The sequence below is a fragment of the Diadema antillarum genome, unplaced genomic scaffold (assembly GCF_040938485.1).
Source record: "Diadema antillarum isolate AM-2024a unplaced genomic scaffold, OU_Dant_1.0 scf00000000, whole genome shotgun sequence".
Classification (NCBI taxonomy): Eukaryota; Metazoa; Echinodermata; class Echinoidea; order Diadematoida; family Diadematidae; genus Diadema; species Diadema antillarum.
The window spans coordinates 585565-603893 of record NW_027270889.1 but is presented as its reverse complement, the minus strand read 5'-3'; the positions used below and the strand labels follow the sequence as shown (position 1 = coordinate 603893).

Sequence of the window (18329 nt, the reverse complement as noted above, 5' to 3'; positions counted from 1 at the left end):
AATGACCTAAGACTGAGAAGGGACAACGATTATCTTCTTTGATTTGATCACACACTTTGTTTGAATGCAATGCATTAAATGTCAAGGGACCACCATATCCTTATTCGCAAGGAATATAAACTATATAGATTACACAATTAAAGAGCAAGCACGTTGCAAACTATTCATGTCACACTAAATACACACCCGCCGGCAGGAATTGAATTACAAAGGTATGCTATGACGTAATGCAACAACATTTTCATCTACAAGTAGGGCCTGTACATGGCAAAACTTGCTCCTGACAAACGCTTGATTTATAAGTAAATCTCTACTGAAAATAAATTCAAAGTTATATGACGTGTTCCAACGAACACAAAGTGCAGGTGACAAACTAACTCTTAAAACGGTTTCCTCGCATCGGGGGACAAATCCAAGGAACGAGTATTTCACTTCTTTTGACTATCTGTTTTGTACGAACAACGCGTTCTAATATAAGTACACACTTCACATAAATACAATTTATATTTACAAATTACTTATAGATAACAAGACGTATCGATCAAAACAAGACGAATTTTTATGGAATAATTCATGTACGGAATTTGTGGTGGAATTGAAGCTACTCCAGTAGTCTTAAGCATTATTTTTATTGATCATTGCGTCAGTTCCTCTTTAGGAGACGTTATCATTAACACCACACGGACATCTGAGGTGGTATACTCCAGCTTTGCGAGACTGGTGAGAATATCTCATCATCACGTCAAGTCCAAACGTTTCCTAAAAGTTGTTTGATATATTTAATGCTCATATTATGCTCACATTTTGAAGTCATATCTTCGCCTTCAACGGGAAATCCAAAGGCAAAACAGATAAGTAAATGTAAAATTATTTATTGACTTTTGCATAAAGGATGCTCGGATCAAAAGTCTCATTGTTGGCATTCGTCACGGGCGGGCTCGCTGAAAGGTCCAAATCCGCGTAGATTATAGGTGGAACCTCGTCGGGGTTCTCAATACAGGCGTAACCTCCCTCATCCCCAGGGCGTAGCTGTAGGTGGTGCCTGGGGCGTGGCTTTTTGTAGCGGATCACGTCTGGAGGCTCGGGTTTTACGTCTTCATACCCGTGCGATATCCCGGCACGCATCTTATTCCTGCTTTGCATAGATTGTAGGGATGAGGAGGATGTGCTCCTGGGGATATTTTGATAGATACCACGTGGATCGGGGATGATTTGAGGTGGAGGCAAGTGGGTCGTCACCCCGGTTGATACGTTTGGCAAAGATCCGTTGGTACGATTCTTTTTCTTACTGCTCCTCCGCGAATACAGGAATTTTCTAGAGCTGGAGCGGCTCTTTTTGCGGCCGAAGCGTCGTGGCTCGGGGACCTCGTCCGATATGGCAATCTCCGGGGTAGACATCACCCAACTGGTGTTGACTGTGTTCCCATCAACCTGCTTGGAGTTTCTCCTGAAAGCTCTGATCAGGAGCAAGACCACGCCCAAGATGATCAAGACTGCAATCAATCCTCCTGCAGCGGCCAGAGAGATAACGATCACCGGAAGTGGCGTCGGAACCTCGGAAACGTATGTGACATTGCGAATAGGGGTCCCGATGTCAATCGCCGTCGTTGACGTCACCGGCACTGGCGTTGTCGTTCGCCTCGGCAGTTCTTGGGGATCGCGTCTCGTTGGGTCGACGGTTGCTGGCAGCACGTGTATGACTGACATGGTCGTAACTACGCTGCCATCCGTTGTTGTGACTGAACATTTCACCCATAGCATGTCGTCCTCTTCTTCAAGAGCGAGGAGAGTCAAGCGACGAGAACCGTCGTCAGTCCGGAACCGACCAATCCTGGGCCCGAGGAATCGGATAACCGCATCTGCCCTGAGAATCCAAACGTAGCTCTCGATGTCGCGGTCCGCCTTAGCAGTGCAGTTGAATTCAGCATCGTCCCCAACAGAAACTACTGCAACAAGAGGATCCGTCCGAACCTTCAAGCCATCCTGTGGTAGATCGATCTTCTCGCAAGTTTTTATCTCACTGGTTACCGGGTCAATCAGCTGACATGTGACGACGTCATCGCTTGTCAAGACGGCGCGGGCGATCACACTGTCCAACAGTAATGCGTCAGGTTTTATCTCTTGTCCATTTATGAAAATCAAAGCATGACCACTTTGCAGATTGCGTGACCATCTGCAACTGATGTCGTACTCGTCACCCTCTGCCTGTCCATCACTTGGTAATATCCTGCTACTGCATTCTGGGGTTATTTCCGAATCAAGAACAACGACATTTACAGTGGTTATTTCTGTAAATGCCCCCTGTGGCGACTCATAACCGCACTGATACTTTCCAGAGTCACTCTCGTGTGCATCAGTGATCTGCAAGTTGTACTCATTTGCCGATGACGTCTGTGACAAGTGTACTCGAGTGTACAACGCCCCAATGTTCGGGTAAATGTAGTCGTCTCTCGTGAGTTGGATGTCCGAACTCACGGACCTCCATATCATCGAAGGCTCTTGGAGACTTCCTTGGGGTCGTTCACAGACTAGATCGATGGTCTGTCCGTTAAATTTGGGCAATTCAACTGTGTTCACTGCAAAACATGTCCAGCAGCAACCAAAACAGATGACAGTTCGAATGAACAAAGAAACAGGATTAACCATTGTGACGGCGTACGTAATCCAAGTGGAACGAAGTGCTATGAAAGTATACGCTTTCGTTTGCTGACGGGAAAAACCAATCCAAGATCCAAACAAGATTAATTTCATATAAACACCAACAATGTCAATCCCAGCGTACTGCTAGCTCACGTCAAAATCAAACCACAGTTCTCCTTCAGTCTGCCGGCTAGAAGTTCTCATGTCTGCTAGATCTTTAATCTTTTGTTATTGCTCGAAGAAAACTGCCACACTCCTGTGCCAGTGTTTTACCATTCACGCTAAGCAGCTCTCAACTAACTACCAGTCCTTGGTATCACAGCAGGCTTATTACTGAGCCTCCTAATCTGTGGTGTGGCGTCGTTGGGGCATATCGCGGAGTGTAATGCGCCTCTACCAGACCAAAAGCGTTTTATCCCATTGTGACAGGTCATAGCAGTGATTCATCCCTGACTAGCGATAGGCGCAACTCGGAGACGGAAGTGCAGGCTTCCATACGTTGTTCGTTTTTCCTCTTTTGAACGGATAAAGATAAACGCGGGGGGGGGGGTAGTTCTTAGTGTCACCACCGCTCTTTTAGCATTTTAGAGTTGTGTGGACTTCACCAGTGTCCTGTTAGTCTGGTCTATGAACCATACAAAGCAAAACATCGACTTAACTGGAGGAAAAAAAAAAACAATAATGAAAACCAAAGTGCATCCGCACATTATGCCAGTAAGAGACACGTGTCGTCACCAATTTTGCCTCAATTATTTTGTAATGTCATCTTAATATGAGGTGAGGATGGCACCATTGACAGGTATTAAACACCCAAAATCATTATCATTTGACAGTGTCAAGTTCAGTGATGAGACGAGTCTACTTGTTGCTTTAGTTTACAGCAGGTCAATGAGTATTTTGTCTTGATTGTCGTTATTCAGGTGGAGTTCCTTCCCATTTCTGTTCGTGGTGTGGTTTATTGGGAGATCACAGCATCTTGAGCAGGTTGTAGAATGTTTTACATTGAGTGTGTGTGTGTGTGTGTGTGATTCTGCTTAAGTTGATCAAGTTGAGTCATTTAAATTAAACGTTATGTATGATTATGTATTTATGCATGCATGTATTCAATGTAAATATATTATGTAAGGATACACGGTATGATAATTATGTATTTACATATTTATACAGTTGTATTATATATATATATATATATATATATATATATTCACGTTTTATTTATATTTGTATACATGTGCTTTTATTCACATTTTTCTTTGCATAATGTTAGCATGATGTAATGACGCTGCATTAATGAGTGAATCCACACTATCTGTCTTCACTTTGTAATTTGGTTGGGGAAATTGTTTCATATTGTGCATACGACTTCTGTGTCATTGACTATATATATTGACTACTTATTATTCATCTAGCGATCCTCGTCCGACAAGCTTTGCTTTTTAGTGGATCGCTGTTTTCCATAATCGAATTTATTTTCCGCTAGCCCACGAAGTATTTATACAGTGTTCCTCCTAATTATTGTACATTATGTTGTTCTATAATTTGTCTCGTATATTACATGAATCTTTTGCAAACGTTTGAACAATATTATTTAATGACATGTATTCTTTGTACTATGTTTTTTTATTTTCGTTGATTGGAAATAAACTATGATTGAATTGAATTGAAATTATACAATTTGACTATACAACATGAAAAAAAGATAACATGTCCTTCATGACTTGATATTTAAAGCTTTCGCACAAATGATAAAACTGTACAATTCATTAAAACAAAATTTGCTAGTCAATCATGAGAACCAAATTTAATCTTTACATTTCCTCGATCTTGTTTGACATTGCACAATGGAGTCAAGATGTGCAATAACTTTAGTGACCCAGCAGAGAGAGCACCGCGAATATGTGGTATCGTGCTTAGGCTTGCCAATGTAACAGCTCCGTTTGTACGCGAAAACACACAAAATAGTCACGGTTGGCATTTATCCATTTCTTGTCCATCTGGAGTGCGCATGACACATATAGTTTGTTGATGGTACTTCGTTCACGGATGCAGGATATATGGGGAAATTTTAACATTAATAACAAAAAAGTAATTTAACATGAGGCATCAATCCATCCGACCGGGTTGTTGAGGGATACAAGATGAGGTACTGAATGAGAAAATTGAAACATAATATACCAGCATATACGTAATGCATATTAACATGCATACATACATGCCGGTAAATGATTACAAACAAACAGAAGGCAAACATAGAAACAAAAGCAATGAATGACGATAACAATAATGGCAATAATAATGATAATGATAATAATGAATATGATAATAATAATAATAACAATAATAATATTAGTTGAGCTTTTTATATATCAATGATTCTTATTTGACAAGTGACAGTGATGGTCATGATTTTTTCCCTTATCATTCGAGTGCAAAGATGTCAAAAGTTGCATGTCACACAATAAAATGCCTTCTCATCATCGCTGTTTGTTGAATAAGTACAAGTTCTTTTCAGTCAAAACAATGAACTGGACTGAGGTAGAATGATATGTCAAGGCAATGGTAATAACATTTTGTTGTTCTCTTTGATAGAACTTTACTTGTCTGTTTTCAATGTTTCTGTACTTTTGGGGAGAGCCCATACATATATTTTGTGCTGCCGATGCTGATTGTCTAATTTTAACATTTTGTCTACATTCCCTTTAATTTTTAGTATTCAGATTTTCTTCACACGTCATTGCAATCATTCACTAGTATAGCCTCATTATTCCTTCATCACGTTCATTTGTAAGTTTAGTTGTGTCTATTTCACTCTATAAACTAATTTTAGGCTGTTATGAATTTATTTCCTGTATAGGTACTTTTCCATTGGAATATCCACTATCACGACCGTTGTCATTGTCGGTGCATCTCAGAGCTTTTTTTCTTTCTTTCTCTGACTGTCTTGCTTTAAAGGGATGATATAGCTTTGGTTGAGACCTGGCTTCAGGTTTCTAACGTTTTTGACGAGATACAGAGAAAGCACGTATGGATATGAAAGAGCACGTAATTTCATGAGGAATTCAATGTTTATTTGGTGAAAATATGTTGTTTTTTTTTTCATTTCATTTCATTTATTAGGTTTCCACACAAATCATATAGAGTTATGTTTACAGCATCCATCAATGACAATGTAAAGTAACACATAGATTATAAGTTAAAGGTCAGTATACAAATAGCATTTATACATAGCATATAAAAATGATTTGAAATCATCCTCAAGGGTACATTCATGACGGGTAAATAAAATTGTGTGTGGAAGGAACCTACATAGAAGCAGATGCTTGTGGCTGAGGTATCCAAAACAAAACGCTCCTCACAAAAGGTGGGACTTTGTTTTACTTTGTCTTTGGATATCTCAGCCATTTCGAAATCGATTTTCATCAAATAGCCTTTGAATTTCTCTTGGAATGGTATGCCCTGTAACATTCCATGAGTGTTTTTTGATATTTCGCAAAAAGTTAAAAGCTCAATCCTCATCTCCATTTACACTATACCATCCTTTTAAAATAAGAAAAAGATAAATGTCATGCCTATCTACATCCCTGATTGTGTTACAACCGGTCACACAGAATTAGTCCCGATAATTTTTAACGTCCCAGTCTTTCGCATGAATGGAGATAGGGAAAGATGCGCACTTCCTGTATACCACCACAAGGGGATAACTCCACGAGTATGAATGCCACCGGTGCACCCAGTCCGCTCATATCTCGTCCTTTAGAACATTCTGAAGAATATGCATGAAGACCAGTTAATCAGGAAACACTTAAGGGGCTTCTCTTCCGTGTTCCAGCATTTGAAAGGACTTAACTTTCAGGTTTCATGCTCGACATCACTTTCACTGTAGGTTGGTCTCTCAATTAAATGGTGAGAGGTATTCAAGCGCATTACCATCAGTATAGCTTAATACAGGAGGTTTGTTGACGACCGAGTGTGTGCGCCACCGCATATATATATATATATATATATATATATATATATATATATATATATATATGTGTGTGTGTGTGTGTTTGTTGGAGTCACAAAAGTTAGTTTCTGCTCTGGTATAATGATTCGAGTGATTCCTCTACTTCTTGTTGTATCATCATTATTATCATCATAATTTCTTCTCGCTATCATTACTATGTTGCATGTCATGTAAGTGCTATCTATTATATATATATATATATATATATATATATATATATATATATATATATGTATATAGTTATTTATTTATTTATTTATCTATTATACCTATATCTTCTCGGCAAAGATTTTCTCCTAATATTGCAATCAACGCATTCACCTGTTTAGCCGACTGGTGTATGCCCTTGCATCTGGCGAAAAACAAATGATTTGCTTCCTTGTATACTTTGTGGAAAGTTGCCTCTCTTCAAGTCTCATATACATTTCTATTTTGTTTGTTTAAAAAAAAAAAGGAGAGAGAGAGATTTATCAAGAGATTTATTACGTGTGTATATTAATTGCATATAGGAAATAAATCCATGTTCATGTATATGATGGACATGTATTTTATTTTTTAGCAAGTCATAGCGCGTACCGAGTTAACGCTCAATTTTGATATGTTTTTGTCATTAACGATGAATGTTAATAGAGGTGTTCACGTCATTCATTAACTTTGAAATAGGTCGTGGTGACAGTTTGCGGTTGACCAACATTCTCTTCGTTTCAATTCCATTTTGCAACAATGGATAATTTTCTCCTTGATTTCCACATAGAATCCCTGTTGCATAGTCATTATTCACACAATTAATTGCTTTGCTCGTTATTCTAAATCCCTTAATTGTAATCATTTCTAGTCTCGACGGACAGTGTGATTTTGTTCTTGCCTTCGTCTGCTCACATTTTTACCCCACGTTCAGTGCATCGGTTGCCTTCTTCATCGAGTGCCAAACTTAAAGGGATCGTATAGTTTTGGTTGAAACCTAATTTCAGGTTTCTAACATTTTTTTTTGTGAGATAATGAGAAACCTCTAATGAAATATGAAAGAGCATACAATTCTATGAGGAATTCAACATTTATTTGACGAAAATTGGTTTTAAAATGGCTGAGATATCAAAAACAGAGCAACTCTAATAAAGTGCGGGACCCACACTTTATTACGATCGCTTTGTTTTACTTTGTTTTTGGATGTTTCAGTCATTCTAAACCCGATTTTCATCAAATAAACTTTGAATTCCTCCTAAAATGGTATGCTCTGTACTATATCATAAGTGTTTTCTTGGTATCTCGCAAAAAGTTAAAAGCCCAATTCTCATCTCTACCAATACTGGAATCCCTCTAACTTCACAGTGTATTTTCATACATGCTATATTGAATGTCATTATTGCCATCATTCTGAGAGTATTGTCACTATCAGCCAAGTGATTATTTTGTATCATAAGGATATCATATTCTTCTTACTTCTGATATTATGATATGATATCAGAAAGATATATCAATGATATCATAATTCTCTTCTTCTATCTTATTTACTGTGCTTCAAATTCAAATTCAAATTCAAGTTCAAATAATACATCATTTCAATATAAAGTAATACAAAACAATATGCATAAATTCAAGTTACCTTTCTATTGATGCTCTTTACCAGAGGGGCCCGCATTCTAAAAACTATGTCTTCTTAGTGGGTCCCTCTACTTTTCGCACTTTGCCTATTGTTATGTTTTCATTTCTACCACTTCAGTTTTCATGACAATGTATGATTACTGTAAGCAGTGATAAGGTTGCACAATTAATGTAGAGTCTTTTTTATTCCACAATGCCTTGTGTATCTTACTCTCTGTTATCAAAGAAAGTGAAATATATATGTTTTTGTCGAAAATGAAATAAACTTTGAACTGAATTGAATATTGATCAATCAGTCTGAATACCATATTCAGGAGTGAAATAAATGATAGTAATCAATGCAGAGCTCTTTCCAATTTTAGATATGAAAAGGGGTCAATAAAAACAGCTGCTACGTGCGTACACAATGCTGATTTTGTAAGAACATTTCATCCTCATTTCAATAACACCGTTATCACTTCATATTTGTTCCTATAGAGTATATATCTTTCTCCTCAAGTTTTCATAGACATAAAGTTTCTGTAACTCTAGATATATTTGCTTTCATCAATAAATGAGCTTCTGTCCCAAGTATTTTATTGTAATAAGAAAGATCTCGTGTTCATATGTTTTACATGATAATCCGGTTCTAATACCTGTATGTTGACTCTTGAATGTTAGGTATTGCAATATATGAATGTATCCTCCGTTCTCGAGCAGAAATACCGAGGTTCGGCATTTCCTGCAAGAACAAAACTTAAGCTATATATTTTAGCCAGTTTAGTTTATGGCTAAATGTACGGGAACCAAGATAATGCACCATTATTTTTCATTTCAATCGTTGCAATAAAGTTTTTAATCTATTTTTTTATTCTAAGGCAACTTGATTTGTAAGTTAAAAATCACACATTCTTCGATTCGTTCCTCTTTCTTTAATATGGTGCTTAAGTGCACAAGGAAAAAGCTGCAAAAAATGTTGCTTGCAGTAGCCCATATTCATCCCACGACATATGCACGATCGCAATTAAACACAATCATTCTGAATTCAAAATTTGCTGACTTAAATGACTACGTAGCTGAAAATACATCAAGAGACAGTACATATATTTTCAAAAACAATGAGGTTTCTATTGCATAGGAAAGTCACCAAAGCACAGCTGATCACATACATTATAAAATTAGCAATTTGTCGTTGTTGTTTACGGTTCGGTTGATTTTTTTTTTTTCGTGTAAATCTATTTGGTGCATACCATATAGAGACGCAGCCTTCATCTTATATCTAAATGGGGTATATGAATATACAGTTTCTTCTACTACCACTCTCTACCGGCCCCCATCTCGGCTCGCATAATGTGGAGGTAGAGTCTTCAATTGTTTGACACAACGATAATTCATGACACTTGATTTCCTTTACATCTTATATTTAAAAAAATAGATTAAAAATTACATTTAAACGACACTCAACAGACTTTCTACAAGAGGAAGCAGAATTTAAGACGAAGACAGGCAAGACTGCAGCATGTTCCTTGGAGACATTTACGCGTGATTAAGGCAGACTCTAACCGAGTTGCAACAAACATTGACTCTTTCATGCTAAAGACTATGAGGATCTCTGCATTCCTAATTGTCCTCATTTCTGAATATGTTGCATTTCCTCTAGCAATTAATTCATAGTTTAAGTACATGTCCACAACCACTTTGATCTTCTAGATAATGGCCTGCTAAGAAGCCCAAATTACAGGTCCTTCAATTATAGTCAATATATCTCGTAATAGACTTCAGAATGAAAGAACAGGTACTCAGAGCCGCATTCGTATCAATTCTGTAAGTCTGAAGATCAATAGCCAGGTGTGCAATAAGTTATTCTTTTCTTTAATTAATATTAAAACTGATCCAGATAACTCCACATCATGTTATCCAAAATGTTGCCACTGTGGATTTTTTTAACAGAAAATGCACAGAAACCAAACAGCATTTCAGATTTCTAAACATCTTAAGCCATCATTAAGCCATTATTAATGTGTTGAATCTTACAGGCTCTCATGCGCCGAGAGTATCAGTAATGATAGATACGGCCCATTATAAATGTACTTTATTATTATTATTTTTATAATTATGAGTATGATTATGATGATTATGATTATGATTATGATTATGATGATGATGATGATTATTTTTATTATTATCGTTATTATCATTGTTTTTATTATCATCCTTTATCACATTATGGAAATCAAATTAACGTCGAACAGGACCCCAAGAGGTACCCATAAGAAAGTACAGAACTACTCGTTCCTTTCAGTAGCTGTGATCACACAGAGAAAAGATCGCAAAGTTTAAGAAGGCGATCTCAAAGTTTTGCCAGTGTGACCGCGGCTAATGAGTGTAAGCACAACTGGCACCTGCTGATTACCCGATCACACCTTAATTAACTGCATGTCTAAATGAGATCATTTTAGAAGAAGAAAAGCTGAGACAAAGGTATGAGTTTTTGTAAAGAAAACTTTTGTATTTTGATTTGTTTGCATTGTCGTTTTTTCACAGTTTCCCTCTAGTACTGACCAAGTTTGATTCGTACACAGAATGCCCAGTCATTTGCCAGTACATACTCGTTCCTTCTGGTTGCAGCCACTTACATTTACACCCTTCTACATTTAAGAAAAAATTGTCAAAATTGTTGATATTCCATTTCATAACTGATTTTCTTTATTTCACCAAAGCATGGAACATATTAAAAAACAATGCATACATCAATATTCGGATACGACTACGAACATATCATACAGTGAAAAGGGAAAAAAAAAGAAATAGATTGACAATAACACATATATGAATAGGTTTAACAGATATGCTATGGAAGGTAGCAGCCAGAAAGGAAATGTCCCTTATTTTTAGCTGACCTAAAATCATTCATTCATTTTAAAAGGATAAATGTAAGTAAGAATTTTCGGCCTACTGATCTAAAGTCAATTATGACTACTTATCCGTGACAATCAATATTCGGATACGACTACGAACATATCATACAGTGAAAAGGGAAAAAAAACAGAAATAGATTGACAATAACACATATATGAATAGGTTTAACAGATATGCTATGGAAGGTAGCAGCCAGAAAGGAAATGTCCCTTATTTTTAGCTGACCTAAAATCATTCATTCATTTTAAAAGGATAAATGTAAGTAAGAATTTTCGGCCTACTGATCTAAAGTCAATTATGACTACTTATCCGTGACAAAAAGAAAATGGGAATTATAAAGTCTTGTCACAGACTAACTAATTTCGCAGCACATACTCAAATGAAACATAATAGTTTTCACTCTTACAAAAGGCATTCAACTAATCACACACAGGAATCATTAACTGTTAATAAATCATAACTATTTCAGCTTTCTAGAAATATGGCAAGAAAATGAAGCAAACCAGAAATATAATCCTTTACTAAATTGAGCGAGTCGATATGTCACAACAGAGTATGAACATAATCGGTAGATAGATAACTATATAGGAGACAAGCCCAGTGTTCATCCATGCATAGCGGCTGGTGCTACGGCCTACACTCCTTCACAGAAACAGCTCCGTGGCTATTAGTCAAATGGTGGGCGGGACAAGGATCACATGACCTCTGGCCCTCTCGTGATTGGTAGGATAACCGGCTACATGGGAAGCAGGGGACCAATCCAGTTGGGGAGAAGTGGCCAGGGGGGCATTTGTCTGAAGAAAATCCAAAGGAAAGCTCTTATGTTACAGTATCAGATTATACAATATTAAATGCATAAATTATACATTTCAATAAATCATATTCTTTTATCATAACATATGATATGTTTTATTATGATGATGATATATATCTATATATATATATATATATATATATATATATATATATATCCATATAATGGGACATTGTCATGTGATATGATGTCATACCCGAAAAAAATAATATACACACGTGTATTGACAGGAAAAGATGCATATTCAAGTATCAGACCCTAAAAATATTCGACCAAAAAGGCTGATTTTCTGTCTCTGAATGACTATTGTAACACTTCTTCTATCTAATAGGATTTGTTTTTGATGGTAACACAAAATTGGATTGGCAGTTAAGAGTGGCACTGGCAGAAGATAGTAGTCCCTTAAACCAATTTTCTTCCTCAGTGATGAACAATTTTGTACAGTACCAATTTACAAAGACATTTAATTGGAGCTGAAGCAGATGTCAGTTATCTAATTTTGCAATATTAGTATTATCTGTTCTCTTTAGGAAGTTTTTCTACTTGAATCTCCATGATATTGAAGTCATATGTACAGCTTTTGAATTACTTTTGGCTTGATACATTGTATGATATTATTGGCAAGTAGGAAATTACAGGATAAGCCATTTATATTTTGGTCTTTTAATCTACATTCCTAAAAGAAGTAGATTAACTAAAACAACGCTAAGGAACAATATTTGACACCAGATGCAATGGGCGTTCTGAAAACAAACGAACAACAAACTGCAAAACATTTGTATAGCGGTCTTCCGAACTATTCAGTTGTTTCTCAGCAGTGCTTTACCAGTTTACATCACATCATCGCCTGTAGCTCAAATGGACACATGTTCTGTATGTCAACTTAATTTATCTTCAATTTGTACATACACAAAATGCTAAAACCAGAAACAAATTATCAGATTTAACACATCATTGCAAAAACATATAGACTCCACAAAAGAGACAAAGGACACATGAACCCCTTTCAAAACCAGTACTGCAGTTCGGGGGTTTCACACAAATTGAAGCAAAAACCCTATGATATCAATTATTGATGTCCAATGTTGTAAATCTTCAGCATATCATACCAGTGCAGGAATCCATTGTTTTGCTGCCCGTTCTTGACGTGCTCTGCCCCGGTGGACACGGCTCGCATGATGTCTGGGCAGGCTTGTCTTGGTAGAATCCTTGGGCACAAGGCATGCACTCACTTCCCGCGGAGTAAAAGCCTCTTGGACATGCCACTGAATAAAAACAAACAAACAAAGTGTCAAAAGAAAACCATGTCCTGCGTTTAAGCTAACGAACAAAACCTTAGTTGTGTATAAGTCACTCAGTGTTAATCTATTTATACAGACCAACTACCATGGCTACTGAAGGATTTAACATGCACCATGGCATACAAGGTACAAACGAGAACATTTTGATCACAAGGCAAAGTCCTCGACCTTTAGGATCTTGACCCAAATCTTGTTAGTGCATGCATCTGCACTTTTTGGAGGGATATAGTGAGATTCAGGGTACATGGACAGCGTGACGACTTGGAAACGTGAAATGCCAATATGCCGAAAACTTTTTTCTTTATCAAATCATTTATAATGAAATTTATAAGTCACCGTCACATGTTTCACCTGATCCACGCTGGTGTCCAGGCATGACAGGACGCAATGACAGTTTATTTGATATGGAATACTCACCACATTTCAATGATGATGTCGCCTGGCGGACGAAGCCATCGTCGCATTCGATTTCCACTTCACCAAACTGCACGACGGGTTCGCAGAGCCATTCCATCAACCGTGAGTCGATGTCACGGCTCCCTGTGAGAAGATCTTCCAACGTGCTGGAGAGAACGTCGACAAATCGGGACGCCATGTTCTGGGCAGCGCTGTCCAACTGTTCACGCAGCTCAGAGAGATCGACGTCACCGTTTGCAGCAGCTGACATCCCGTCTTCCAAACCGATGTTGAAGGAAATACGGGTAACGTTCTTCCGCGTCATCTCCCCCCGCTGACTAGGCGGACACATGGATGCGAGCCTTCCGGATGTAAACGCGCTGCGTTTGTTCAGACGCGTCGGGGGAAGTTCCCGAAATGCATCCTGCGAGCCGCATGTGACGGATACATGATTGATGGAGCATTCCGCATCATTCTCCTCACAGATGGACCCGGAGTCGGACGACCTGAAGATGGTCATGAGAGCCAGGGCAATCTGCTCCTGGGTTGACACATCAGCACAATCTCCAGTGTGGTACATCTCTGCTGGAAGGTTGCTCCTTCTACGATTCCGCTCCTCTGGGGAAAAAGCGAGGAAATACAGTAAAATTTAATGGTAGCACGTCGCGGGGTTTATCAGGAATATTGCACCATGGAAAACAACATTGGCATCTTGAATCTTGAATCTCGATTTCAAGATACACTGTACGTCCTATCAAACCTAACATAGCGAACGGAAAAGTAATGTCGTTACAAAGTTCACGCTTCCACGTGACTAAGCATCTATATGAAATGGAAATAAAGTCACTGTTAACTACGATCAAATGAGTTTCGATATTTTACCCCCAGCCAGCTGTGTGTTTCGGGATTTTCAATTTTGAAATAAAACACACAAACAAACAAACAAAAATGCCATGCCAGATCGCCTATCCAATCAAGCCAAGATCGTTTTGTCGGTAGGCAGGTTATGATATGCTTCAATTATGAGTGAAGTTTCTCCACAAAAATGACTATTGTCGTAAAATTTTAAGGGCAACTAAATTCTTGCATTTTCGTCATTATCCCTATTATACAAGTACAAATTTGCAATGTTCCACTTTACTCATATTTGGTGGTCTACTTTGAAAGAAGTTTAAGGTCACGTGGTATAATACCTGAGCAGTCTGGGACATTTGAATGTGGTTGCCACTCCTTGGAGTTCATGCACGAATACATGGAAGGCGGAGCTTCCTCCGAAGGCAGCCGCGGCACGTCGTAGCCATCGTCACATGAGAGGCTGCAGAATTCTCCCCTGGGCCATCGGCGACAAGAGAGGGCGCCGTTGTGTGGCGGTTCCAGCGTGGGACAATGCGGCGCTGTGAATAGAACAACATTATGGTTGATGTGTGACGAGTTTGATTGCAAAACTAATTAAGCGTCATTTTTTAACCTTAAATGAAGTCCGCTATCAAATAAAGCAGTATGCAGTTTGACACTTCCTATGATACCTCGCTTGTCACATGAAATGAAATATGCTTGAAGTTATGATTGAAAATATTTCATATTTCTTATCATTTTCTTTCCTCTTTAAAGAGCAGGTTTAATCGTAAATATATACAATTTGCGAGAAAACATTTGAAACCTTAACCGACCCTTAACAAGAACAAAATACATCAGGGAATCAAGCAACTCATAACAATGCCTTCGTGAAGTGAAATACTCACGTTCCAGAGTGATGTTAAAGCTGCACACCGTCTCTTCCCCGCTGTGAGTGTTGACCGCGATGTACTCTATGACGTGAGTGCCAAGCTGTAGCACCTTCCACGTGGTATTGACATTGGCGGACACCACGATGTTTTCGCGATCCTCCCCCTCAAACAGCGGCCTTTCCCAAGACACATTTAGGGTCGACTCCAAGGTCTCAATGACGGTGTCATTAGGACAGAGAAGAATATCCGCTGGCAGTTCATCTTCAATAACAGCAAGAAGAAATATTGCATGGGATTAATTTCTCTTATAGCAGCTAACGACTTCAAAACCAAATCAATAGATCAATAGATCAACACAAGAACAAGAGATAAAACATCGTAAACACAAAACACTTGGCATGAAATTTATTAATATAGCAGATTTATTTATTGATGCAACAGATAACTGATAACTTTCAAATCACACGTCGGAAATACAAATTTGATATTAACGAAGCATCGTGTGAAATTTGGTTGCTATACGCAAGCAAGAAATCGAATCATTCAAAGGCATAAACATATGAGATTAATGTGTGTTTGTAATTCTTATCTTGATAGGATGGATAAAAGTTGATATCTTCACCTAATTGCCAATTCTACAAGTCTACATATATTTCTTTACCATATCGATCTGTTAACATTGATTAGAAAGTATTTTGAGGAAAAGAAAAGAAGAGAATACTTCGGTACCTTGTTCAAATTCAAACCTTCGATATGATTTTAATAGAATCACTGTATCCCTCCCTTCTCCTTCCTATTGGCAAAGGGTTAGTCTCAAACACCACATGTAATGCTCACATTTTGCGAACACGTCAAATCGGCACTCTGCGCTGTTGTTGGCCTCATCATAAAAAGTGAATGAGAACTGCGTGTCCTGGGTAATGTTGTACGGTGTAGCCACGTCCGGCGGCGAGGTTACCATACGCAGGTCGCCTTGACTGTTGTCCCGGGCAATAGGTTGGCGGAAGGTCACCTCCACTCCCCACTTCTCGGTGATTGAGACGGTGGTGGACGCTGGACAATATTCAATCACCGGTGCAGCCACATCTAGGGTTTGAGAGGACATCACAATTCATCATTTCCGAGTCTTGTGAGGTCTAATTACGATTGTCATACACTTGTAAATTTTCATACCCACATGAACATCAATAAATTGTTTATTTGTAATAGTAGATATTGGTGCCCCATTACCGAAATGTCTTATAAATCAATTAAGCATAATATTCTTGACTTGCTATCTCTGTATTCGTCGGTTGTCTTAGGATATATCATTATCATTGTCCAACTTCATCTTCAAAACATATCACACAAATGAAATTAGCCCACTTATGAAAAAACTGGCTCCAAAAATGAATGAATGAATGACAGGACATGATATGTCGGTTGTCTTAGGATATATCATTATCATTGTCCAACTTCATCTTCAAAACATATCACACAAATGAAATTAGCCCACTTATGACAAAACTGGCTCCAAAAATGAATGAATGAATGACAGGACATGATATGAATGAAGTTTAAATGCAACTGAGTACGTATTCCCCCATACCAATATAATCACAACAGTTACATTATGCATGTACCGTAGCATAAGCAGTGCGACTTCAGATGCTGCAGAGTGTTATAACATCTACGACCTCTGAAGTGCATTATGCACTGAAATTCTGAAATGGTTGATGATATTATTCTGGTATTGAAAGCAAGAAATATGAAAATACTCATATACAATTTTAAACCGAGAAACTCAGAATCAGTAGAACAAATACCACCACCACCAAAAAATAAAAATACAACGCCCCTCCGATCTTCATTGTCTTGTATGATAAAGGATTGTCTTTTTTTATTTATAGTGCAGTACTGAAACATTTCACTTTTTTGTTTCTCTTATGGAAATGGACTAATTTTTATATTTCAAAGATGAAAGAGAATGTAAATGTTAGATTTCATTCAGCTTAAATGTCAGCAACAGAATTTTGCACTCCTTACGCTAACGTTAAAGGAGATTAACTCGTTGGAACATAGTGGAATGACTCCAGTATGGAATACCTAAACATACTACAATGTAGCTTGAGATGTTGCATTTGCACCTCTAGTTTCATGAACATATTAAAACTTTTAATTTGTGGGACAAAACGGACAAAGGTTCCCTTTTGTTCTATATTTCGGCAATCAGTAGTTTTTGTTTTCGATTGTTTGTTTAGGGATATTTGGGGTCAAGGAATTGTAGTTACGTTCTGACGGTGACGAAGATAAGCTACAAATGTAAATTCGAGGATAAGCTCTATGGGGCGCCAAACGTCGCACAATTGATTTCGCAACGAAATTGACCGTGCGACATTTGGCGTCCCATAGAGCTTATCCTAAGTTAGCTTATTCTCAAGGTTGAGTATCGCCGCCTGAACGAAACTAATGTAGGAAGTTTTCCAGGCAAGGCCTGGGATATCAATAGCCTTTGTAGCATTGGTGGATAGTTTACCGTTGTTTGTTGTTGTTGTTTTTAACGTATTTCATGTATGGTATGCATTGACAGGGCCACAGGGAGTCTAACTTCATGAACTTAGCTGAGGAAGAAACTCGGTGAAAGATGAAAATATGTAGTCACCATGACAACTGAACTCCTCAAGACTGTGCTCCCACGTGCCGTCCGCCGTGCAGCGAGTCTCCGTCAGGTCTTCACGCAGAAGACTAAAGCCAGACCTCCTGCACTGCACGCCACAAACCGTACCGTACACTGGCGCCGTCACACAATCATCCGGGAAAATGATCAGACCTGCAGTCTGTTGCAGTGGCATACATGGTAGCCCTGGCGTTTGAAAAAAAAACACAAAACAAAACAGGTTGGGGCAAATTTGATGGAAAATTTTCAGAAGGAAAAAAAACAACAACATACCAAGCTCTTAATGGAA

The 18329-nt window shown here is 38.1% G+C and overlaps 1 protein-coding gene across 1 annotated transcript in view; it reads right to left on the bottom strand.

Moving 5' to 3' along the window:
* Positions 1-10444: 10444 nt before the first annotated feature.
* LOC139719758 (uncharacterized) overlaps positions 10445-18329 on the bottom strand; it is a 46599-nt gene continuing 38714 nt past the window's right edge. The window contains exons 28-34 of the mRNA XM_071631474.1: positions 18026-18226; positions 16222-16470; positions 15400-15645; positions 14851-15051; positions 13679-14275; positions 13070-13225; positions 10445-11940 (exon numbers count right to left, since the gene is read on the bottom strand). Coding sequence (XP_071487575.1) covers positions 11774-11940; positions 13070-13225; positions 13679-14275; positions 14851-15051; positions 15400-15645; positions 16222-16470; positions 18026-18226 — 1817 coding nt within the window. The 3' untranslated portion in view covers positions 10445-11773. The remainder of the gene's footprint in view (positions 11941-13069; positions 13226-13678; positions 14276-14850; positions 15052-15399; positions 15646-16221; positions 16471-18025; positions 18227-18329) is intronic.